Source organism: Syngnathus acus, chromosome 11 (genome assembly GCF_901709675.1).
Source record: "Syngnathus acus chromosome 11, fSynAcu1.2, whole genome shotgun sequence".
Classification (NCBI taxonomy): Eukaryota; Metazoa; Chordata; class Actinopteri; order Syngnathiformes; family Syngnathidae; genus Syngnathus; species Syngnathus acus.
In genome coordinates, this window is record NC_051096.1 from 8,797,544 (window position 1) to 8,819,393 (window position 21,850).

The 21,850-nt window shown below is 47.1% G+C and overlaps 5 protein-coding genes across 7 annotated transcripts; 3 read left to right on the forward strand and 2 right to left on the reverse strand.

The window, feature by feature from the left end:
• The first annotated feature begins 139 nt into the window (after positions 1 to 139).
• si:dkey-202e17.1 (uncharacterized protein LOC555344 homolog) lies at positions 140 to 2,436 on the forward strand. Of its 2 annotated transcripts, none has more exons than XM_037263462.1 (3): positions 140 to 345; positions 1,371 to 2,032; positions 2,107 to 2,436. In XM_037263462.1, the coding sequence occupies exons 1-3, from the start codon at positions 333 to 335 to the stop codon at positions 2,269 to 2,271; spliced, it is 840 nt and encodes a 279-aa protein (XP_037119357.1). In that variant the 5' UTR covers positions 140 to 332; the 3' UTR covers positions 2,272 to 2,436. The 2 variants fall into 2 exon arrangements, with proteins under 2 accessions (XP_037119357.1, XP_037119356.1); XM_037263461.1 differs by lacking the exon at positions 140 to 345 and adding an exon at positions 666 to 864.
• Positions 2,437 to 2,939: 503 nt separating this feature from the next.
• On the reverse strand, positions 2,940 to 6,480 carry LOC119130005 (asparagine synthetase [glutamine-hydrolyzing]-like). Its single transcript, XM_037263453.1, has 11 exons — positions 6,229 to 6,480; positions 5,931 to 6,168; positions 5,684 to 5,869; positions 5,516 to 5,617; positions 5,317 to 5,444; positions 5,092 to 5,218; positions 4,434 to 4,540; positions 4,177 to 4,277; positions 4,026 to 4,107; positions 3,795 to 3,950; positions 2,940 to 3,225 (listed from the first exon to the last, which is right to left on the reverse strand). The coding sequence occupies exons 1-11, from the start codon at positions 6,475 to 6,477 to the stop codon at positions 2,995 to 2,997; spliced, it is 1,707 nt and encodes a 568-aa protein (XP_037119348.1). The 5' UTR covers positions 6,478 to 6,480; the 3' UTR covers positions 2,940 to 2,994.
• Positions 6,481 to 8,593: 2,113 nt separating this feature from the next.
• oxsm (3-oxoacyl-ACP synthase, mitochondrial) lies at positions 8,594 to 10,994 on the forward strand. Its single transcript, XM_037263460.1, has 2 exons — positions 8,594 to 10,196; positions 10,546 to 10,994. The coding sequence occupies exons 1-2, from the start codon at positions 9,217 to 9,219 to the stop codon at positions 10,946 to 10,948; spliced, it is 1,383 nt and encodes a 460-aa protein (XP_037119355.1). The 5' UTR covers positions 8,594 to 9,216; the 3' UTR covers positions 10,949 to 10,994.
• Positions 10,995 to 12,393, reverse strand: eepd1 (endonuclease/exonuclease/phosphatase family domain containing 1). Of its 2 annotated transcripts, none has more exons than XM_037263468.1 (2): positions 12,063 to 12,393; positions 10,995 to 11,727 (listed from the first exon to the last, which is right to left on the reverse strand). In XM_037263468.1, the coding sequence occupies exon 2, from the start codon at positions 11,708 to 11,710 to the stop codon at positions 11,225 to 11,227; it is 486 nt and encodes a 161-aa protein (XP_037119363.1). In that variant the 5' UTR covers positions 11,711 to 11,727; positions 12,063 to 12,393; the 3' UTR covers positions 10,995 to 11,224. The 2 variants fall into 2 exon arrangements, with proteins under 2 accessions (XP_037119363.1, XP_037119362.1); XM_037263467.1 differs by lacking the exon at positions 12,063 to 12,393 and adding an exon at positions 11,874 to 12,048.
• Positions 12,394 to 12,593: 200 nt separating this feature from the next.
• Positions 12,594 to 21,339, forward strand: trappc11 (trafficking protein particle complex 11). Its single transcript, XM_037263447.1, has 29 exons — positions 12,594 to 13,182; positions 13,333 to 13,502; positions 13,787 to 13,857; positions 13,957 to 14,071; positions 14,345 to 14,444; positions 14,592 to 14,665; positions 14,738 to 14,834; positions 15,044 to 15,177; positions 15,333 to 15,474; positions 15,593 to 15,677; positions 15,888 to 15,967; positions 16,024 to 16,102; positions 16,246 to 16,300; positions 16,362 to 16,507; positions 16,605 to 16,666; positions 16,931 to 17,063; positions 17,261 to 17,391; positions 17,577 to 17,702; positions 18,117 to 18,298; positions 18,387 to 18,535; positions 18,626 to 18,747; positions 18,887 to 19,006; positions 19,095 to 19,160; positions 19,251 to 19,404; positions 19,499 to 19,610; positions 19,784 to 19,875; positions 20,065 to 20,198; positions 20,602 to 20,766; positions 21,135 to 21,339. Exons 1-29 carry the CDS (start codon positions 12,979 to 12,981, stop codon positions 21,177 to 21,179), a joined length of 3,345 nt encoding a protein of 1,114 aa, XP_037119342.1. The 5' UTR covers positions 12,594 to 12,978; the 3' UTR covers positions 21,180 to 21,339.
• Positions 21,340 to 21,850: the final 511 nt, after the last annotated feature.

A 21,850-nucleotide genomic window follows, 5' to 3' on the forward strand; every position in this document is an offset into this window, starting at 1 on the left:
TGAAGCGGCAGCAGACGTGTGACGTGAGTCATGCTGTTTTACCACCATATATTCAATGCAACTGTGTCCTTTATTGACAGCAGCTCCAAATGATGTCGAACAATTAGATATCCTAAATGCTATGGAAGGAGATGAGGTCTTTTTCTTTCTTTTTTTTTCTTCCAAATATCTGTCACTAGATTTCAATGACTATGTTGACTAAAATAGATCACGTTTTGACCGGTGTGGAGTTTATTTGACAGAAGTTTCTCCTATACCTCTTTTTGTGCAGCTAAAGAAGGAGCTTTTCTGTAGCAGCTTTGCAGTGGACAATGCTGACCTGATTTCAGCAGATGCTGGCTGAAGGTGAGTGAGTGAGTGAGTGAGTGAGTGAGTGAGTGAGTGAGTGAGTGAGTGAGTGAGTGAGTGAGTGAGTGAGTGAGTGAGTGAGTGAGTGAGTGAGTGAGTGAGTGCGAGCGAGCGAGCGACACTCCTGAACCAACGAAAATGACATGGCCACTCGCATTGGCAGAGGATGTTTTCCCTTGCCAATGAAGAAAGTTTGTGAAATGATTTGACGTCGCCATAGGGAGGAGCAGCTGAAAGTTGTGTCAATAAGGGGCAAAGTGGCTTAGGGTTGACCGTACGTTGGCAGCAGATGGGAGGGAGGCCGGCTGGCACACGGAAGCTCAACTTAACACCGTTAAGAGCACCGTTTGTGCACCTGCCCGCTTAGTTGAGGAAGCGCTAACAGAATGAAATTCAGGTCCCGTTCAATCTTCTTCACCGGACTGATGGTTGGGTTTATGTCCCTGCGCTATTTCTCCCACTCAAATTGGCCTCCCAAGAGCCGTACACAAGATGCTTGGCAAGGAGATCAACAAGGTAGGTGGACGTTTTCCAAATGTTTGTTTGCGGTTGGAAAAGGAACACTCGACACTGCTCTGGCGTGTGTGTTTCTTCTTTTGTCTTTCTAGATAGTAAATAGACTTGTAGGGTAAGAAGGGCCAAAGCTGGCCCTTCATTGTTACTCTGTGGCTTCGCCCAGAAGTTTGATATCTGTGAGGTTTTTTGTTGTTGTTGCCACTTTGACACGGATGCCATTTTCCTGGAACTCTTGACAAAATTGTTGTGGGATGAAGGCACCGAAGCCTCGGTTGCGCCTGATGCTGCTGCGTCATCACGGTGCGCTCCAGTCACTTGGGTAGAAAAGCGCTATACATTGATTGAAAAAGGCCACTTTGCGTTCATTCCAATTGGAACGGACACACAGATGACGGACGGCCACTTTTTATTCTTAGAGCCATGGCGGCGTCCAACAATGACTAAAGGTAACAATGTCATTCTTTGGTTGTATGCAGTACATGCATGATACTACGTTTTCCATCTAGGCGTCAACCTGAGTCGGACAAGAAATTCTGGGCAAACCAGCCGTATCTTGTGTTGGATCATGACCGGGCCCAAGACTATGGAGTCCCGGACCAAGCACGTGAAGGAAACGTGGGCAAAGCGCTGCCACCTGGTCTTGTACATGAGCTCCGTCCAGAGCGACTTCCCCACCGTGAAACTCAACGTCAGCGAGGGACGAGAAAACCTGTATCGGAAGACCGTGGGCGCCTTTGAGTACATCTACGGGCGGCACCTGGACAACGCCGAATGGTTCTTGAAAGCGGACGACGACACCTACGTGATTGTGGAGAATCTCCTCTACATGTTGTCCGCTCTGGATCCCGAGAAGCCTTTCTACCTGGGAAGAAGGTTTAAACCTTTTCTCCGCCAAGGCTATATGAGCGGCGGCGCCGGCTACGTCCTCAGCAAGGAAGCCCTGAGAAGATATATCCGAGGTTTCAGGACAGGGGCGTGCGCCCACTTCTCTTCCACCGAGGACGTGGCTCTGGGCAAGTGTATGGAGACCATGGAGGTGGAGCCGCTGGATACCAGAGACGTGAGAGCCCGGCAAACCTTCCATCCTTTCCCTCCAGAGCTTCACTTGGTCAGACAGTTCCAAAAGACCCCTTGGTACCTGGCTTATGAGCACTACCCTCCCGTTCAAGTAAGAAGACCGGCATACGCGGACTTGCATGCTATTGATGCATCGAATTGAATTGTGAACTTCTTCTCCTCCAGGGTCCAGGGTGCTGTTCCGATTTCGCCGTGTCCTTTCACTACATTTACGGTGTTCGGCTCTATGCTCTGGAGTACCTGGCATACCATCTGCGGCCGTATGGATACAAATACAGATTTATTGCCAGGGAACATAAATATTGGAACCAAAGCAAAAACCAATTGTGAAACATGCCGTGTATTTGTTTCTGCCAACCACCTGATTTCTTAATGTTGCATTCGGTGAGTTCCGCTTTGACACAATTGTTACTTGCTGTCTCGTCATTTCCATGAGTCTGCTACGTGGAAAGAATTTGACAATAAAGCCGACTTTGCCGATCGGTGCTTCTCAAAGTGGAGTGGGCGTGCCGCTGAGGCCGGGGTCCGCTTGCCGTTGCGGTAGCTAAGCTGATCTCGTACGCAATGGATCTCGTCCGTAGGGGCACGGTTGCTGGCGATAACAATCAACAAACACCGGTGTCTAAATGGATTGCCCAAAGGAGGTGAGAAGTCGCAGATAAAAGGTTGCCGGGCTGGGCTTTGGAATGGAAAAATGTGAATCGAGCTTTTTGCCACATGACATTTCGTAGACATTCTTCCCGCCATCAAAAACGGACTTGTTATTGCTCTTATCTTCCTTGCACCTTACTTGCTTAAGGAACGGCGAGGCTAGGGAGCACAAGTGACACATTATGAGAGCGGGGCAATTGTCCTCAGGTGTGTCTCTGGATCCCGGTTTCCAGCTGTTCCTAACAACGGGTGAGGCCATTGTTAGTTGCTATTCAAACATCACGCAATCCTGTGTGAGCATTTTATTTGATTCAACACACACACACACACACACACACACACATACACACACACCAATATGGCTCCGATCTACTTGCCCGTGACTCTTTTCGGCAGCAAGAATTAGCCCATTCGGCTGCCACTCTCGGTCATGGACTTTTGTGTGTAGATGGGCAATTTGTGGATGGATGGGTGGTTGGCATCAATCCAACGTGGCATCCAGAAGTGAGGGAGCAAGTCAGCATGGCCAGGATAGGAGGTTTCAAACAGCCGTCTGTAGTAGTAGGCCTCTTTGGTGGAGGGAGCGTTGTGAGGGAAGAGCTTGGGAGCGTTGGCCATCTCGCCGTCACTCACCTGTCAGGACAAGAATGATTCACGTAACGTGTAGCTCTTGGATGGACAATTTTGGGTTTGGCACCACTGATATCGCTGGCACATTTCCAAAAGTGCATACAACTGACGTAGCAGCTAAGTTCATGCTCGCAGAAAATGCAAGACTCCACTATACAGGTGATCAAGCAAACACCAACGTCTTCCATCACAATCTGCCAACACTAAAATGTCACCAGGTGGATTACAGAAACTGCATACTACTTTCAAGTATACGTTTTGTCCATTTTTTTGGGCATCTCTTACAGGTATTTTGCCTGCTTGATACTTCCAGTGATCCCTTGTTTTCCGCGGGAGATGCGTTCCAGATCCACCCGCGAAAGACAAAATGGTAATATTTAGAAATGAAAAAAATATAGATATTTTTTTTAGAAATGTTAACACCACCGTATTGAAATTTCCCAACACTTGAGAACTTGTTTTAAAGTGCTAGTAATGTGTTTTTAATCAAGATGTGCCTTTGGTAAAAGATTTAACACAATTCCTAGTACTCTGCTAATAGATAAATCATGTGCACATAACTTTGCACATACCACACACTCGAGGTGCTCCTCAAGAAAGATATACCAGGGTTTCTTAACGGACATCACACCATCACTGAAGGCTTCTTTCCTCCTCCACAGAATCTCATCGGGGATCAATTTCACACCTCTGAAGGAGTCCCGCAGAAGGTACTTCTCCATTCCGTGCTGCAGACAAGGTATCGCATAGCTGAGCCAGTCAATAGTTGTCATTTATTTTTTTATTTTTTTAACTAGACCAACCCTGGGATTTCTCATTTCCTCAGGCAGGGATAGGTAATACGCCGTCAGTCTGTGGTCCAGGAAAGGCACTCGGAGCTCCAAACTGAAAGCACGCGAATGAACGGAAGCCAGAAAGACACGGGCAAGCACCCGCGAGCGGGCAAAAGGTTACCCGTGCGCAGACGTGGTGCGATCCGCTCGCAGATTGTCAAACAGGTAGAGTTCTTTCAGCAGGCGGACGCTCTCTTCCGCTCCTGCTTTGGCGCTGGGAGCCTACACAAGAAGTACTCGATTCAATTGGATTCAATATTACCGATATCAGTATCTTCAAAGCTCCAATATATTCCTGATGTTTTTCCATAACAGTATATGGTCAAACTAATCTAATAGGTTTAAAACACCACTGCGTTTAAAAGCAAGAGCACTTGCCTTGTGGAAGTACATGTAGCCTTGCGTGAGCTCATCGGAGCCTTCTCCAGAGAAGATCACCACACTATCGGTCTTCTCACCAATGTATTTAGACACCAAGTACATTCCTACAGGAGGGACGACGGGGAGTGACGTCACGGACAGTCAAAAAGTATTTGTGAGTTTGGACCTGTCCAAATCAGATCTGACAGCGGCTCCCGTCCCGAATGTGGTTACCATCAATTCTAATCACCCTAAATTCTAAAAAGCACATAGCCTTCGGCTGCACCCCCCACACACATCTTTGCAACTCGCTACTTCCACCAGCACTCCGAAATAGTGACTCGTTGTCCCTCTTTAAAAGCAGGCTCAAACCACACCTACGCTATGTCTTTTTAATGGTGTAAAATGAACGATTATTCGTTATTACTGTCGCTCTGCGAACTTACTGGCTTGATAACGTTTTATCTACTGCTGCTCGAAAATGAATCTTTGTCACATGTGCGGCGGACCATCAAGGCCCTATGAAGTACATTAGCTGCATTGTCACAAACTGAATGTAAAAAGAAAACTCATGTCGGCTACATGTACAGAAATCCAGCAAGAAAGATGGGGAAAACCTGCCCTGCCCATCCAAAGACGGATTGACACATTAGCGCTTGCGTGACTTTTCACTCACCGACAGAGGCACGCACGGTGGCGGTGTCATAGGTCTCAAGGCTTACAATCGCTTTCTCTACAACCTGAATGCCTTCTTCGGCAGTGAAGTTCACCTCGTGGTGTTCGCTGCCGATGTAAGCTGCGACCTTGGGGGGGGGGAAATCAAATCACACTTTGGACTCAAAGACAGTGTCCAAATAAAGAGACATTCTTGCAATTGCCATTTCCCTGTGCGCCGGCTGACCTTACGGGCCGCCAAGATGTCCGGGCTGTCTTCCGACCCAATTGAAAAGGTTTGAATGGGATACTCGAGTCCCACTTGTTTTGCCAGCTTCACCAAGGTAGCGGCAACCAAACTGGAATCCAGACCCCCTGAAGCACAGAAAATGAACTCCATTCTTTGCTGAGATCCCATGAATAGAACAAGACATTTGAGCCATTACCCGAGAGAAGACAACCAATCCTCCTGGTGCCCATGAGCCGTTTCCGTACGGCGTTCTCAAACAACCTTCTGACGTTGTCCTTGACCGTGTCGTCGTCAAAACCTAAGACATGGCAGCGATGACTTTTTGCAAGGTGACGCTGAAGGCCGGTGGTGGGGTGGCGGCTACCTGCTGCCAGTTTCCCCACGGTGTCATAGATGGCGTGAGCTGGCTCCTTGGTGCATTCGTGGAACTGCTCCAGCTCAATCGATTTCACCTTTCCGTTGAGGCTCAAATGAAAGACTTCAAAATGACCCGGCAGAAAGGGGCTGACTTTGGCAGCCGTGTCCGTGGCGCGGACCACATCCGTAAGGCCTGCGAGAAAAAACAACAAGCTTGCACGCATAACTAACTCCCGGTGCACTCGGGCCGTTACCTTTGGCCTCGGAGCTGACTCCGAGCGTTCCGTCGTCGGTCAGAAGTCGAAACAAGGGGCGCACGCCGTACGTGTCCCTTCCCAGGCACACTTTTCTCTGGCTCCTGTCCAACAGAACGAAAGCAAAGGTGCCGTCCAGGAGAGACACGGCCTTCTGAATGCCGAAGCGCTCGTACAAGTGCAGCAGAACCTCGCCGTCCACTTGTGTCTGGCACTCAAACTCAAATTGCTTCTTCAGCTGAAAGAAGAGATTGTAGAATGTATTCATCTTCATAGCAAACATCTGCTACGGTCTTACTGTGAGGTGGTTGTAAATCTCGCCATTGTAGCACAGCCACAAAAAGGGCAGTTTGTTGACGTGCAAAGGTTGCATGCCATGCAGCTGATCCAAAATGGCCAGCCGATGGAAGCCAAAGCAGCAGTTGGCGTGCCCGTTGATATTCTCAAAGCGGAAGGCGTCTGGGCCTCGGTGCGCTATTTTCACGGCGTCGGCGCACTGAGTTGACAGGCACTCGTCGCTGCCGAACATCGCCCAGATACCGCACATCTTGGATCTCTGCAAAGAACAAAAGGTTTGTGCCGGTTTTTTTCCCTATTAGTCAGAGAAGGAAAAGTTAGAAACTACATGCTATCTTTATCATTTGTCAGCAGGTGTTTTGCTTTTAAAGAATGGGTGTTGGTCTCTGTATGCCCTGCGATTGGCTGCCAAGCGCTTCAACCGCCGGCCCGATGACTGCCGGGATGGGCTCCAGCGCGCCCGCGACCCCCGTGGGGACAAGCCATACAGAAAATGGAGATGTATAGTCTATATACAGTAAGTGGCTGCCAGTGGCCTCACTTGTCACTACTGCAGGTAAGTGGCGGAGGCATTGTTAGCGTAATATATGAGCCTGTGGTAGACATAACTGCTTAGCTGTCTTATCACATAGTATTTGCAGTTGCTTCGGAATGTATGAACGCGAACAAAGAAGCTAAGCTGGCGTTAAAGACCAGAAACGGGTCCACCCAGGATTCGTGTCTAGCCCTCATGAGAAATTCGAGAGAGAGAACGTGCTTTCTGGGATTGGATGAAGCAAAATTGTGAATTAAAGACATTGCGATGCTAAATTTAGGAGGAATAGTAGATTGGTTGTGTCATAAGACTATACAAGCATGTGAGAATAAGTCTCGCATAAAAGGTAGCGTGAGGAAAACAATCAATCTGTTTTGGGGGTTGACTTGCACATAAATTTAACGACCTAAATGAAAACACATCATAAGCGTGTATAGTCTATCAACAGTCAAAAGATACATCTGAACTTTGCTTACAGTTGAAGATTCTCAGGAGGAGTAGAACTTGTGTGTGCTGGGTTGATCGTACTTCTGTGATCAGGCCAGTTTTTGCCTACTTTTAAAAAAAGTGGGTGTTGCATAAAGCGTTGCGAGCAAGTTTGCCTATATGTCTACATTGGACCTGAGGCTTAACATGAAATACTACCCAACCCGAGCTGAGATGTTCAACTTCTTTTTTAGCATTGACAAACAGATCAGCTCACATATTTTCAGAGCCAAGTGAAGTGAAATGCGTGTGTGTGTGTGTGTGTGTGTGTGTGTGTGTGTGTGTGTGTGTGTGTGTGTGTGTGTGTGTGTGTGTGTGTGTGTGTGTGTGTGTGTGTGTGTGTGTGTGTGTGTGTGTGTGTGTGTGTGTTAATTGGAGCATGTTTCTTGTCCAAAATGAGAAACTTCCTCATTCTACCTGCTCGTTCTAACGAGGAAACGGTCTTGTCAGAACAAGTAAGTTCAAATGACAGTTTCTCGTTTGGACAAGAAAATCTGGTGTTCTCTAATGATAACCATCTTTTCCTGCAAGCGCTGGCTTATTTAAGTGTGAAGGGTGGGCCATTTTCAACTTGCTTTCAGTGACACAATGGCAGCAGAAGAGGACTCAATTGTTTCCTCGACACAAGGACCATACCAAACGGTGTCATCGAGCAACCAAATGAAGATAAGGGGAGGATCATTGGTAACTTCCATCTGTTCCATTGAGATCCAAGTCGTTTCAACAAGTATAACTGCAGTGCACTGGACGTTGCTGGTGAAAGTAAATGACGTGCACATTTTCTCAATTAAGGCATAAACATTTGGCATGATTTTCTCTTTTCCAGAATTATGAGGGCAATTATGATTGGCCATAGAGGGTTTTGATCAAAAATACCCATCACACACTTTTCCAATTGATGATGATTGGTCACCGATGGATCGGAACGTTCTTACTTTTCAATTCTTTCCTTTTTAAGGTTGTTACTAACTGGAGTTAAAAGAAAAACGGCAAATAACTGCTGAAATCATCGATTTGACACCACATTTAGGAACATTTCATATTTTTTTTAATGAGCCATATAATTGGTTAGTCCACGCGTGGATATTATTTTTTTGATTAACCAATCTAATGTGTTAAAAAGAGCTTTTTCTTTTCTTTAAAAATGACATTTCAATGGTTGAACAACATGCTGTTTTTTAGGTCTCCTGAAAAATTATGATTTTTGGAGGCGTAAGGTTTCTGCCAAGTATACGACATGACAAAGCTGTGTCCAAATTCGCAGGCTATGCCCTCAGAAGACCGGTTTTCGGCCGGGTTTCAGGCTACATGACGTCATTTCCGGAGTGACTCGATGGCAAATGTGTTTTTTTTTTTTTTTTTTTTCCCGTCTGCACTTTTTCATAGCTTGAACTCACGGCCCGTCTCGTCTCCATAGAAACCGGGCCACCAGATTATAGGGGTTGGTTGTCGAAGGCTACGTGAATTTGCACACCGACATTGCGGCCTTGTCCGGCCGGAAATGTCGCCATGTTGTGCGTTCAAGGACGCAACCTTTGGAGTGGCTTCAGAGGACGCAGCCTGCGAATTTGGACACAGCGAGGGAGCGTGTGCATTTGCACACAACTAGCTAACTTGTGAATTTGGACACAGCTGAGGACACCGGCGGTGCGGTGCGGTGCGGTGCGGTCTAGTCTGGTCGCGTCGAAATCGACGTCACGTCGCCGCTATATTGCGCTGCCCAGCCAGCCAGCCATTCGGCCCTACCTGGCCAAATTCGCCACGGCTGGACCAAGCCTTCGAACTGGCGTTAGGGGGATGCAGCCTGTGAATTTGGACACAGCCAGCCAGCCAGCCAGCCAGCAAGCAGATGTGGTTGTCCCGACATCGGCATTTTGATGTGTAGAGTTACAAAACTCAGCTTTCAGCACTACTTTCTTACTTTGACAGCTAGTGTGGATTTACGAAATACAGGAAGACGCCAGTATAATGTTTTTGTCCCGAACGTATTGGGCTAAACAAAGACCGAGTGGAAGGATCCTATTTGAAAGAGATCCCTCCACTTGCCCGAGCAAACAGTCTTTCAGGTGCTACAGCCCTGGAAGACGGAGAAGGGTTGTTATTACTGGCATTGGTATAGTGTGTCCTCTGGGCACAGGGACGGCGTTACCCTGGAACAACATTATTAAGGGCCAGAGTGGAATTGTGGCTCTTTGCTCGGAGGAATACCGAACAATTCCCTGCAAAGTAGCAGCGTTGGTACCCAGAGGAAATGCAGAAGGTCAGTTTAATGAGCAAATGTTTGCATCTCGTGGAGAGCTCCGTAGCATGTCACCAGCCACTGTGATGGCACTCGGAGCTGCTCAGCTTGCCCTGGACGACTCAGGATGGTACCCCAAAACCACAGAGGACCAACTCACCACTGGTGTCAATGTTGGCATGGGCATGGTGTCGCTGGATGAAATAGTGTCCACCTCTGCTGCTTTCCACCAAAAGGGCTACAAGAAAATGAGTCCTTTCTTTGTGCCTCGTATTCTTGTGAACATGGCTGCTGGCCATATCAGTATCAAGCACAATCTTAAGGGTCCTAACCACGCTGTGTCCACAGCATGCACCACCGGCGCGCACGCCATTGGGGATGCCGCACGGTTCATTGCCCACGGCGATGCAGTTGCTATGGTTACGGGTGGGACGGAATCCTGTGTGGGACCTCTGTCAATAGCTGGCTTTGCAAGAGCACGTGCCCTTGCCACCAAGTGGAATGAGTGTCCTAAACTAGCTTCAAGACCCTTTCATCCAGAGAGAGATGGCTTTGTGATGGGTGAGGGATCAGCTGTGCTCCTGCTGGAAGAACTGGAGCATGCAATGAAACGTGGAGCCACAATGTATGCAGAGGTGCTAGGATACGGACTCTCGGGAGATGCCAGCCACATTACCACACCTGCTGCAGATGGCGATGGGGCCTTTAGGTAAGCAGACGTTCATGTTTTTTTAATCATTACTATTTTCCCGATAGTGGCGGCCAGCGACTAGGAGGCTGTTGGCTCGGGGTGGTCCCCGTAGGGCAGGGGTCTCAAACTCCAGTCCTCGGGGCGGCCGCATTCAAAGTCAAAAAGTCAAAGTCAGCTTTATTGTCAACTTTGACTTTTTGACTCTGACTTTGAATGCGGCCCCCCCGAGGACTGGAGTTCCAGACCCCTGCCGTAGGGCTTCTCATAGATCAAGTCATTTAATAATATAGTCATTCAAGGTTTGACTTTTGTCATGTTTTTAATTCAGAAAGAAAGGCCCGATTGTAACTGCAGGATAACTTCACAGATGCATGTCGGCTGCCATCAAAGATGCTGGCATCTCACCAGAAGACGTGTCTTACGTGAACGCCCACGCCACCTCCACACTTTTGGGTGACGCAGCGGAAAATGCTGCCATCAAGAGGCTCTTTCATCAAAGTGCAGGAGCGCCGGCCGTGTCCTCCATCAAAGGAGCCACCGGACATCTGCTTGGGGCTGCGGGAGCGTTGGAGACAGCAATCACCGCTCTGGCTTGCTACCATGGCGTCTTGCCCCCGACCCTCAATCTGGACCGCACCCAACCAGAATTTAACCTCAATTACGTTCCATGCGTGGCGCAGCCATGGCAGACTTTGGGCAGAAGAGTGGCCCTTTCAAACTCGTTTGGCTTTGGAGGAACCAATGCCACGCTGTGTATTGCCAACATCTAAACCTGTTTTGACATTTTGAGCGTCAATAAAGGTGCAGAAATACAAATACTGGTCACCCATTTACTATTTTATTTAGGAGGGAATGGGGGTGTGAAACATAGAGCGGAATAGTAGAGAATAAGCATATCCGAGAAAGAGGACAGTGCAGCCTGTGAAGCTAAGGGTGCCCGCGTTGCCGGAATACAAACTCTGCTCCAGGCGAGGGAGGACCGACAGGGGTTTGATCGACTTATTCCACCTCGGGTACTCGTGAGCGAAGGCCGGCTGTGTCCATGTTCATGCCAGAACACGACGGTTACAGGTCTTGGCACAGTGAGGACAAGGAGTTGACGAACTTCTACTGGAGACACATATTTCCACTTTGATCACCTCCAGCTTGGCTCCCCCTATTCCATCGACAAGTGCCAGATCTTCCACTTTCTTATATCCACCAATGCAGTTGCGGTAGCCGACGATATTCTGAGCGACAGTGCGGTTAACGCCTGGAAGAGTCATGAGTTCCTCCTCAGTGGCCGTGTTGATGTCGACACGGTCCTGGTTCATCAGCATGCTTCCAAAGTTATGCGCGGTGCTGAATTTGGGCTTGCCATTGCTGAAATCAGTGCGGTCTTTGGGGGGGATGGAGCGGTGGCAACCCAGACTCCCACCCTGGTTCATCAGAATGCTTCCAAAGTTACACGCCGTGCTCAATTTGTGCTTACCGTTGCTGAAATCAGTGGGGTCTTTGGGGATGGAGCGGTGGCAACCCAGACTCCCACCCATGACACGAGGTCAGCAGACTAGGCAGAGAGCCACGGGACAGAACAAACAAAGAAAGAAAACCACCACAAAATAAGTCACTCGCCTAAATACATGGTTAATAGCTATGCACTTTGTAGCTTCTACGTTTTTTGGTTTGTTCTTTACAACTGCTGATTTTACTTACAAATATTGCAACTACAGAGCAGCCAGAAGCTAGTCCCTAACTATGCTTCATAAGAGTGGACCTTTGCAAACGTGTCCTTTTATAAAGCAACTGTGGAGCTCCACACTAAACTTTGTCCCCTGAAAAAGTTGGATTAGACAGGCCAGAGGTTAGCCTCTCCAAATACTGATGTAACAACGCCGGTGCTACCTTTGGACCTAGCATGTTGAGTTTGGAGGGATATTGTTGTGTCACGTCGAAGAAAGGATATGGGTATCGAAGCTGCAAAGCCAATAATAAATGTTTCTATCCAACGCAGTTACACGTTCAACGGGAGTCGGAAGTACTGCACAGCTACTTAGCTCATGCTACCCCCCACGTTTTTTTTATGTAGTACTGCGACACTATTAATTTATTCACGAACAAAACAAAAAAAGATCCAAAAACTAAAAAAAAAAAAAAAAACCAACAAGCGATCTTCTCGCTTCTCATGTCGCTCCCATCATAAACGAAGGCGCACCACTGCGCAGGCAATATTGACGTATTTTGACTTAGTGTATATGCCGTAGTTAGCGATTCAAGATGGCGACCTTTCGCGCATGCGCACTTTAGATCACGCTGGGGTCACAGATCGTGGCTTGACGGAGGTCACATATCACGTCTAACTCCGAACCAATTGGGGGCGGTAATGCTACAAAACGTTGTTTTCCAACCACGTAAAGAAAAAGAAGGGGGGGGGGGGGGGGCGACAAAAAAATAACAAACCAAAAAAACTAGCACACCCACCCAACCCAGGTCCCTCTTGACTCGTACAGCGAGCGTATCAGCCCTACTAGAATACGTTTTGATCGATCAAATGTTTCGGTTCTATAACTGAGATTGTTCTACCCGGTCGACGGTTGTCCCATGTAACCAATTGTTGACCGTGAGTCACTCGAGTGGTTTGTCCGTCGAATTTATGGGTGCATCCTGGAAGACAATGTCATTCGGGTTGTAAACTGGTATTTTCTCTGCCGCCGATCGTATAGTAATTGCGACGCTGAATTCGCCGAGTCATCCCAAAGAAACGTATTTTGCCATTACCATCTCCTGACTAAGTGCTTGACGCCGTTGTTGAAAGTTGAGAATGGCAGGTCTGCAATGGGAGCTTCCCACAGAACTATGCTGCCGACCGATGGCTTTTGTAGCTCTCACTGGTTTGGACGTGGTGTATAATGCAGTGCACCGTGCCATTTGGGATGTGTTCAGCGCCAACCGACGAGCAGATAGAGTACCAATCTCGTTCAAAATCCTTCCTGGAGACCACGAGTATCCCAAATGTCGAACTAAGGTTTGTCGCTCAAGTCATTTCACAAGCTTATTCTTATTGTTATTATTATTATCATCGACTCCTAAGCAAATACTGCCATGGAGTCTTCTCATAAAAAAAGAGTTGTGACGTCGTCAATATGATGTTGTTCTCCGGCCCGCCCGCCTGCAGCGTACATCATACGAGTGGTACATTCCCAAAGGAATACTGAAAACGTCCTGGATGAACAAGCACCTGAACGAAGTACCGGCACTGGTTGTTGTCTTCTATGAATTGGATTGGGATGACTCGCAGTGGAAGGAGAAGCAATCTGAATGTGCTACAAAGGTTGAGATTGTAAGGTACAATCTTATTTTTTTGTTCCCTTTGAGAGTTTTGCTCGCCTTCAAATAGCCTGGCAAACACCATCCAAAAGAACAATCATGACTGTACTGTTTATTTGGATCAGTGTCATTGGTATTTACCAAATATGTGCCAAAGGAGCTTGTCTCCCTCCGGTAGTTGGAGCCACTCTAGTATTGCATTAACAAGCGTTTGTAGAATTTCCAGCATTTTGTTTTAGGAAATCGGAGGAGGGAGGGCCTTGGAAAAGATTTTGCGATTCAGCTCAGCTCTTGTATTTTAGATCCAGTCTCCAAAGCAGGAATACAAAAGTGGCTGTTGTTTTAATTCAAAAGAAAACGCCTCTGCCTCCAGGTATTGACTTCATCTCTTCATCTGTGTATTGCATTTAAACCCATGTTTTGTGTTTGAGTTACTTTGATTTTCTTTTTTTTTCTTCTTTTTTTTGTATAGGAGAAGACTTGGTGGCATCTGAAAGAGCTGCAGCTATTTGTCATGCCTGTGATCTTTCCGGAAAGAGTCTTTTTGTTCTGCCGCATACTGACCACCTGGTTGGTTACATTATAAGGTGAGAATAATAGAAATATTGAACTAAAGCGGACACATGACAGCCAAAACAAAAATAGACCTCGTGCCGTGCAAGGATGGAAACTCTTAGACCGTGCAAGGACGGAAAATCTTAGGCCGTTCGTTCTCGCGAGCTCTCGTTGTGCGGCTTGTCCCATCCTTAGTCCCCCCCAAAAAAGGAGAAAAGAAACGACAAGACTGGCCACATTGCAGGTTGAAAAGTGGCAATTTGCATTCAATTTTGTTTTGAAATGATTTCTGTCTGAATGTGTAGGTTGGAGAATGCCTTTTATGAACACGCTCAGACGTACTATTACAATGAAATCCGCCGAGTCAAATCGCATAAGGAGTTTCTAAACAAGACGACACATCAGGTATGGGAAAAAAAGTCAACGATGGGAAGTTAGTGGCTATAACAATGTTTGGAGTTAGGTCATGTTTTGAATGATAGCTGTCATTTCAACAGGGATGCGCTGACTTCTTGTTTCAGTTTTTCAACTTTTTTCACTTCCCGTTTCTAGTTGCTGTTTGTACGACACCAGTTCAAAATCGCTTTCTTCAGTGAGCTGAAGCAAGACACCCAGAACGCCTTAAAGTAAGCGAGTCTTTAGTAAAAGAGTGTCGTCGGCATGTGACGACAACCTTTGAGTTTGCTCTTTGCTCGCAGGCACTACAGAAGTGCCTACAGTCTTGTCCACGAGCTCAGAGCGCACGAGTCAAATATGTTGGAGATCAAAACTTTGGCTGGATTCCTTAATTACAAGGTGAGTGAGTGAGTGAGTGAGTGAGTGAGTGAGTGAGTGAGTGAGTGAGTGAGTGAGTGAGTGAGTGAGTGAGTGAGTGAGTATCAGTATTATGTTCAGTGATTTCTCCAACAAAATGAGTCCAACAAAGTTGGCAGCTACGGTTTCCTGCCTGCTGTGTTTGAATGTGCTGCTGTGGAGCAAACATCCAATTGTTGTTTCCTTTGTAGGTGTGCCGCCTGTGTTTCCAGCACAACACTGCACTTGATGCAATTGCCCAGTTCAGAAAGCACATCGACCTTTGTAAGAAGAAGATTGGTAGTGCTGAACTGGCTTTTGAACATGCTGCATGGATGGCCAAACAGTGAGTCTCGCGCACGCACGCACGCACACACACAGGGATCAGGGGTAGAAAACGCATTGAAGAGTTTTTGAAAAGTATATACCGTCTATGGTCCCGATTGATGAATCAGCCAATCATAGTGACTGCTTTGTTGGAAAACGTGTGTGTCCTTTCAGGTTCCAGTGTTTTGGAGAGCTGTTTGATGACGCAATCAAAATGGGTCTGCCCCCTATCCAGACACAGAACCCTGGCTTCTACTACCAGCAAGCTGCCTATTACAGCCAGGAAAGAAAAAGACTTGCGCTTCAACTCCGTCAGGTGAATTTTCCACTCTGACCCCAAGCCATTTCACTGGCTTCTGGCTGTGCGGCCCGCAACACCATAAGCGGGCTTGAAAATGGAGCCATGGGGAATAAGGTGATTTGATTGGTCGTAGGTGGGCCCCGTGCATTCTTCCTCTGACCCTTTGAGTGGAGGACTGGACTACTATGGCCAGAGACCATGGAGACAAGGACACCAAAGTAAGCCAGTCGTACAGTCACTTCCAAAAGTATTGGAACAGCATGCTCAATTTGTTGACCTCGCTCGCTCGCTCGCATACATTGGGAATGCCTCCCCTGGTGAGGCGCATATTAAAATACTCGAGTTGAGTTGCAACTTTGCTGGTAGGTAGAACATCTCTCACATGAATTTGAACGCATGCTTTTCTAATTCAGCGTTTGCACGTTCAGGTATCGATCCTCCTGACTTGGACAAAGAAAAGAAGGGAATTGTGGCATTACAGCTTCAAGAAAGGGATGTCCCTCATTCAGTAAGTACACGCCAAGGTGACGTGAACTTTGTTTGACATCGCTGCTGTCTTTGCAGGAGCTGATAATAACGCTTCTCAGCAATGCGGTTGCCCAGTTTAAGAAGTACAAATGCCCACGAATGAAAAGTAATCTCAGTAAGTACCATTTGCAACACTTCCGCTGTGGCGTTTTGAACAAGTCACGATTGCGACTGAATACAGGAATCGAAAAAGTCCTGATTATACCGCCTGCCACCACTTTTGCTGTACTGCATCTGTTTTGGGTTTGTTTCTCTTAGTGGTGCAAATGGGAGAGGAGTACTACCATGCTCAAGATTACGCCAAAGCGCTCAAGTATGTCGGCGGGAATGGGATTTGAATGATGACAGTGAGCTTAACGTGCTTGTCTTTTTAGACTTTTGGACTACGTCATGTGTGACTATCGCACAGAGCGTTGGTGTGGAATCCAGACGGCCATATTAAGCACAGCACTTCATTGTGCCTACCTGATGGCCAGTGTTAAAGATTACATCGTATTCTCCATGGAGTTATTGGGCAGAGGTAAGCGCACCCTATAGGAAACAAGTGTGCTGAGTTCATTTCATTCCTTCGACGTATGCGTCTCTTCTCTGGAAATGTTTGTTGTCTTCCGTTTCAGCGTCAACACTGAAGAAGGAGCAAAAATTGAGGATTGAGCACAATTTCACACAAGTTCTGAAGGTGTGTGTGTGTGTGTGTGTGTGTGTGTGTGTGTGTGTGTGTGTGTGTGTGTGTGTGTGTGTGTGTGTGTGTGTGTGTGGTGTGTGGTGTGTGGTGTGTGGTGTGTGGTGTGTGGTGTGTGGTGTGTGGTGTGTGGTGTGTGGTGTGTGGTGTGTGTGTGTGTGTGTGTGTGTGTGTGTGTCACAGACACGCACCATATTCAACAATTGAGTTTGGGCCATTTTCTTCCTCTTGTGGACAAGCTGAGCATCTTCTTTCCATTAGAACAAGACACCTGATGCTGAGCCTCAATGTGATCACGTTTCAGCTCAGGCAGCACAGTCACTGTGGAATGAATGCACGGCCTCTGCAGGCTCAAATGAATTCATCATTGATGTGCAGGACTACATACCTTTCAGTAAGTGTCTAGATTCTCAAATGAGGAAAACAATCAAATCAAATCACGACTCTACTGCTGTTGATTTTTCAAATTAAAAGTGCGACGTGACAATCAATTCTTCTGTTGCTGTGCAAATGCGGTGCTGTACACAGCCTTCCCCGTTTTATTCTCTCCGATTTTTCTCTCAACTCTGCGTCTCCTCTCTTTCGCCCTAGTTCAATGTAAAGCCAAATTCCGCTCTCCCAGTTTCCACGTGGACGAAGTGGTCCGACTGCAGGTGTTTGTGCGGGCCGACTGTCCTCATCCCGTGTCCTTCACCAAACTGGCCGTCACCCTTAACAATCAGGTACGGGAAAGAATCTCTGCGACCGCTCTCACCGGCCGGCCGTTCCGCCAGAAATATGATCACAAAGAGTTCACCGTCATTCAAACTACCCAGTTGACTTGATATTCCCATACTGTACAGAGTGTACTGGAGTTTCTTCTGATTGCAAGATGTCCTGGATTCAAAGTTTTCCTTTGTGTTTGTAGGAATACAATCAGCGGTGTGTTCTGGAGAGCTCCAGTCAAGAGTGCAAAAGTCTTGTGCCTGGGAAAACCAAATGCTATCATTTCAGTTTTGTGGCAAAAACCAAGGATGTTGGCAAAAAAGTGGAGGTGAGGAAAAAGCCATGTGTGCTGTTAGCAGTCTCGATACATCAAAATAGGCATCTGGAAATGATCAATTGTTTCTTCGCGTGTACTGTACGAGCACGTATTGGCGGCAGGCAGCCACGCAGGCAAGCAGCCACGCAGGCAGGCAGCCACGCAGGCAGGCAGCCACGCAGGCAGACAGCCACGCAGGCAGGCAGGCAGGCACGCAGGCAGGCAGGCACGCAGGCAGGCAGGCACGCAGCCATGCAGCCACGCAGGCAGCCAGCCAGCCAGCCAGCCAGCCAGCCAGCCTTTTGTCTGAGCACATGTGTCTGTCTTGCTTTTCTATGTACTAGCCACCGTGCTGGCGGAAAAGTGACTTTCCCCCCGGACACTGGCTTTTTTTTTTCCTTCTTTTCTTCCCCCATCCTCTATCAGATGACGGGTATGGAGGTGATGCTCGGCAGCGCCACCGGTCGCTCTGTGTTTCTGAGATGGAGAGGGGCGGGAGGAGACGCAGCCACAAGCCACGACTTCTTGCCGCCGTCTAACAAATCATTTTGGCCTAACCAGGAGGAAGACTTGGATTGGGATTGCATAAGCATCCTACAAAGTACCATGTGAGAGTGACATCATCGATCTGGTTCAAGTCCACATCAAATTCATCAATTGTGATATTTCCAAGACTGTATGTCTCGTGCTCTCCAGGATACTGTCTCGGGTTCCAAAGATCCATGTGGACCTGAGTCATCAGCCTCCTGCTCTCACCAATGAAATGTACTGCATTTCCTGCACTGTCCAGTCATTGGAGGAGGGCGTTGCCAAGGATGTGAAACTAACTGCAGGACTCAAACCCGGTAAACAAATAATAACATTGCATTGTCAGCTCATCCTACTCAACTGAGTAACTTGATTTGACCTGAACTTTGACAATGTGTTGTGGTTAGGCCAAGATGCCAATTTAACTCAGACTACACGTGTGACGCTTGATAACTCCAAGGCTTGTGATGACAACACACCTTCTCTGCTCCCTGACATACTTCTGGGGGATCTGAAAGCAGGCAAAAAGGTTCACACTTGACTTTTGGAAGTTAACTCTCACCCCTGCATCGCTTTCCCAGATACACGACGATGTCTCGTGATGCAACGAATATACGTCGTTTGACAGTCATACCGATTGGAAGTTTCTCTCTGACTTTTGTTTCTAGCTGGACAGATGTGTATATGTGTCATCTTTGACAACTGGACCCAGGCTGTTGCTGTTCCACGTAGCTTACAGTATTGATGTCATTGTGGACGGACAACAGATAGAGTGCAAATGTCAGAAGGTAACAGAGCCGTTCATATTTTTTTTTTTTTAGATCTAATAAATGCGCCACTGTTGTCCCTTCATCTTACATGCTTTACACGTTGCAGGATGTAAGCATCACCATCGAGACGTTTGTCCCATTTGAAGTATCGGCCAACTTTCTCTCCACCAAGGTATGTCACTTTATTTAGATACAGTGGGTTCTGGAAATTGAATTCAGTTCTAATCACCAAGTCTTGTGTAAACCATTTTGTTCTCTGCAGTTTGAGCCCCTGGAGCAGGTCACAACGGACCTTCCCTTTCTGATGTTAACAGAGATCCGCTCGTCGTCCCCCTGGCCTCTGCTCTTGGCTTCCGCATCCCTGCAGAGTATTGGAGTAACAAACGCACGACACCATAAGTTCCAGTTACAGGATGGTCCGGTCATTCTTTTCTATGACGTACTAGCGTTTTGGTGTATCAGTTGCTTCCGATGAAATGGCATGCTTTTACTTTGTGCTGTCGCGTTCAGTGATTCTGCGGAAAGATGAGTGCGCAAGCGAATGTTTCTGTCTTCGGAGTCCACCGCCGGCCGACAATAACAACACCGTGGCTACTGGACAGTACGTCATATCATGGAGAAGGTACGTCGATGCACCCACACCACACCACACCACACCACACCACACCACACCACACCACCCTGTTGAATCCATAGAGCAACTGAGCAATGCTTTTGCTGTAGTGTGATCAAATGAAAACATTCAAAGGCACACTTGGACTGACGCTCTTAATTCTTGATTGCAATTCTCTTCAGACATTCCTCCAGCCCAGCGAGCCCTCTCATCAGCACCACGGTCACTCTGCCACATGCCTTTCTGGAGCCGCTCCCATTTTACATCCATGCTGGTTCGTATACTTGGAAGACTGAGCCAAACTGGCCCACAGTCATTCATTATTCTGTCATAGCAAATCATGTATACATAGAGTTGGGCCGATTTTAAGGGACTGTGGCTTTAAGGAGGTCAATGATTCACAATCAACTCAATGGCTCAATGAATGAGTCACTCTTTTCAGCCTGTCTTCATATCGCCGTAGATATCCCTCCCTTTGGAAGAGTCCGAGAGTCCCTCCCGGTTTGCTTCCACATCGAGAACAGAACAGCTGTGGTACAAGACGTGCAGATAGCTATTGAACCATCAGAATCCTTCATGTTTTCTGGATTGAAACAGGTATGATGTGGGGGGGGGGTGTTTGCCTTAGCCCTCACGCAAAAGCTGGGCAAATTGGCCTCCCTGGCAAGTGAAAATGAATGAAGGCATGGTTTGGGCCTGGATGGATGGATGGATGGATGGATGGACGGACGGACGGACGGATTACAAACTGCATCTTTCATTTACTTGGGTTGACCTGGCTAAAATTGGCACGGTGATCTAAACTGTGTGATAAATACAAAAACAAACCTCAAGAAAGGGCCAAAAATAATGACTGAAAAAGCCGCTTCCAGGGTCTTACGGCTCATACAAAATGTAAATCGGTGTTGAGTGTTCCGGTGCCAGAATTGAGCTGTCTGTCCCCAAATCTGTCTCTTTCACTCTTGATCTTCTCTCATTTTTTCTTCTCTGTTGTGTGCAGGTGCATCTCCGTATACTTCCTGGGTCAAAACAGCAAATGCTATATAACTATTATCCACTGCTTGCGGGTTACCAAATGTTACCACAACTCCGAATCAGTGTGGCCCGCTGTACCACCAATGCATGCAACCTCAGACGTTTCCTCCCCCATCGCATCTTTGTGAAGGTAGTAGCAAATACAAATGTTGATTTCGGGAATAGCCATAACATCATAGCCTGTCATATTTAGACATGTGCTTTTTTCTATACATGGACAGCGGTAGCATGAGGAAATCCGATTTACTTTGGCATCAAAATACTCAAATCCCAACTTATTATTTGATTTGAAGACATAGAAAAAGGAAACTTGTGACCAAATAATTTCCCCGCCATCTGTCGGTTGCCATTGTAATATTGTAACAAAGTGAACATGGTTTATGCTGTTATGGCTAATGCACAATACTGAATAAAAGAGGGCACAGATTTAATTGTTCTTTGAATATGACGATCTACATCATATTTTTAATATGAGCACTCTTTTGTCTTTAATTGCAGCCACGGAGCAAAGAGGTGGACAGTGACTCCATTGCTGCAGCTTGAGATTTGACTTTTATTAACATCTAAGAATAAATCATTGCGTTGGATGTCCTTTGTATGATTTGACGTCAGTAAGACACTGGCATTTCATTTGGGTATTGTGATTGTTGTGATGTTGATACACTGTCCTGACAAATATGTCATAATGAAAATAATTTGCCCCCATCCATGTCTCTAGAATAATAGATCATATGACATTCAAGAGCCATTCTTACAATCCTCCCACATGATGAAATTTGACATGGCTGTGGAGGTTGCAAATCGTGAGTGGGCACACAAATTGCACAGGAACTCATGAGCAGAGACACTGTCAAGCGGCGCTCACTGGTATATTTTGTCACGGTTCTTTATCTTTAATGCTCGCTATGCTAATAGTAAGTACCCGGAGGCTGCCTTCTCCGTTTACCTATTGAATGTGTGCCAGAAAGATCGATACACAGCTGTGGAGCCTTCTCTGCAAGATTGCAGATCTAACCCGCCACCCACCTCCAGGCTTTCTACTCTTATCCCCTCTGCCGAGCCTGTGTGAGCATGTGTGACTTTGCAGTCTTAACTCAAATCAACTCCGACGTATGTACAAAGAGTGTCAGAGAGAAGGGAAAGCCAGTGAAAGCAAGAGAAAGGTTACGGACGGCAAGGTAACGGCATAACTCAAGCTACCTAGCGAATCACAA

What these genes read in the sequence shown, in the direction of transcription:
- si:dkey-202e17.1 (XM_037263461.1), top strand. Translation starts at nt 735, where the DNA reads ATGAAATTCAGGTCCCGTTCAATCTTCTTCACCGGACTGATGGTTGGG. An exon ending in TTGGCAAGGAGATCAACAAG is followed by an intron (nt 865 to 1,370) that starts GTAGGTGGACGT and finishes TTTTCCATCTAG; the next exon opens with GCGTCAACCTGAGTCGGACA. An exon ending in AGCACTACCCTCCCGTTCAA is followed by an intron (nt 2,033 to 2,106) that starts GTAAGAAGACCG and finishes CTTCTCCTCCAG; the next exon opens with GGTCCAGGGTGCTGTTCCGA.
- trappc11 (XM_037263447.1), top strand. Translation starts at nt 12,979, where the DNA reads ATGGCAGGTCTGCAATGGGAGCTTCCCACAGAACTATGCTGCCGACCG. An exon ending in TAAGTTCCAGTTACAGGATG is followed by an intron (nt 19,405 to 19,498) that starts GTCCGGTCATTC and finishes TGTCGCGTTCAG; the next exon opens with TGATTCTGCGGAAAGATGAG. An exon ending in TACGTCATATCATGGAGAAG is followed by an intron (nt 19,611 to 19,783) that starts GTACGTCGATGC and finishes AATTCTCTTCAG; the next exon opens with ACATTCCTCCAGCCCAGCGA.
- oxsm (XM_037263460.1), top strand. Translation starts at nt 9,217, where the DNA reads ATGTTTTTGTCCCGAACGTATTGGGCTAAACAAAGACCGAGTGGAAGG. An exon ending in GATGGCGATGGGGCCTTTAG is followed by an intron (nt 10,197 to 10,545) that starts GTAAGCAGACGT and finishes ATAACTTCACAG; the next exon opens with ATGCATGTCGGCTGCCATCA.
- LOC119130005 (XM_037263453.1), bottom strand. Translation starts at nt 6,477, where the DNA reads ATGTGCGGTATCTGGGCGATGTTCGGCAGCGACGAGTGCCTGTCAACT. An exon ending in AGATTTACAACCACCTCACA is followed by an intron (nt 6,169 to 6,228) that starts GTAAGACCGTAG and finishes CTCTTCTTTCAG; the next exon opens with CTGAAGAAGCAATTTGAGTT. An exon ending in CGTGGGGAAACTGGCAGCAG is followed by an intron (nt 5,618 to 5,683) that starts GTAGCCGCCACC and finishes GCCATGTCTTAG; the next exon opens with GTTTTGACGACGACACGGTC.
- eepd1 (XM_037263468.1), bottom strand. Translation starts at nt 11,710, where the DNA reads ATGGGTGGGAGTCTGGGTTGCCACCGCTCCATCCCCAAAGACCCCACT.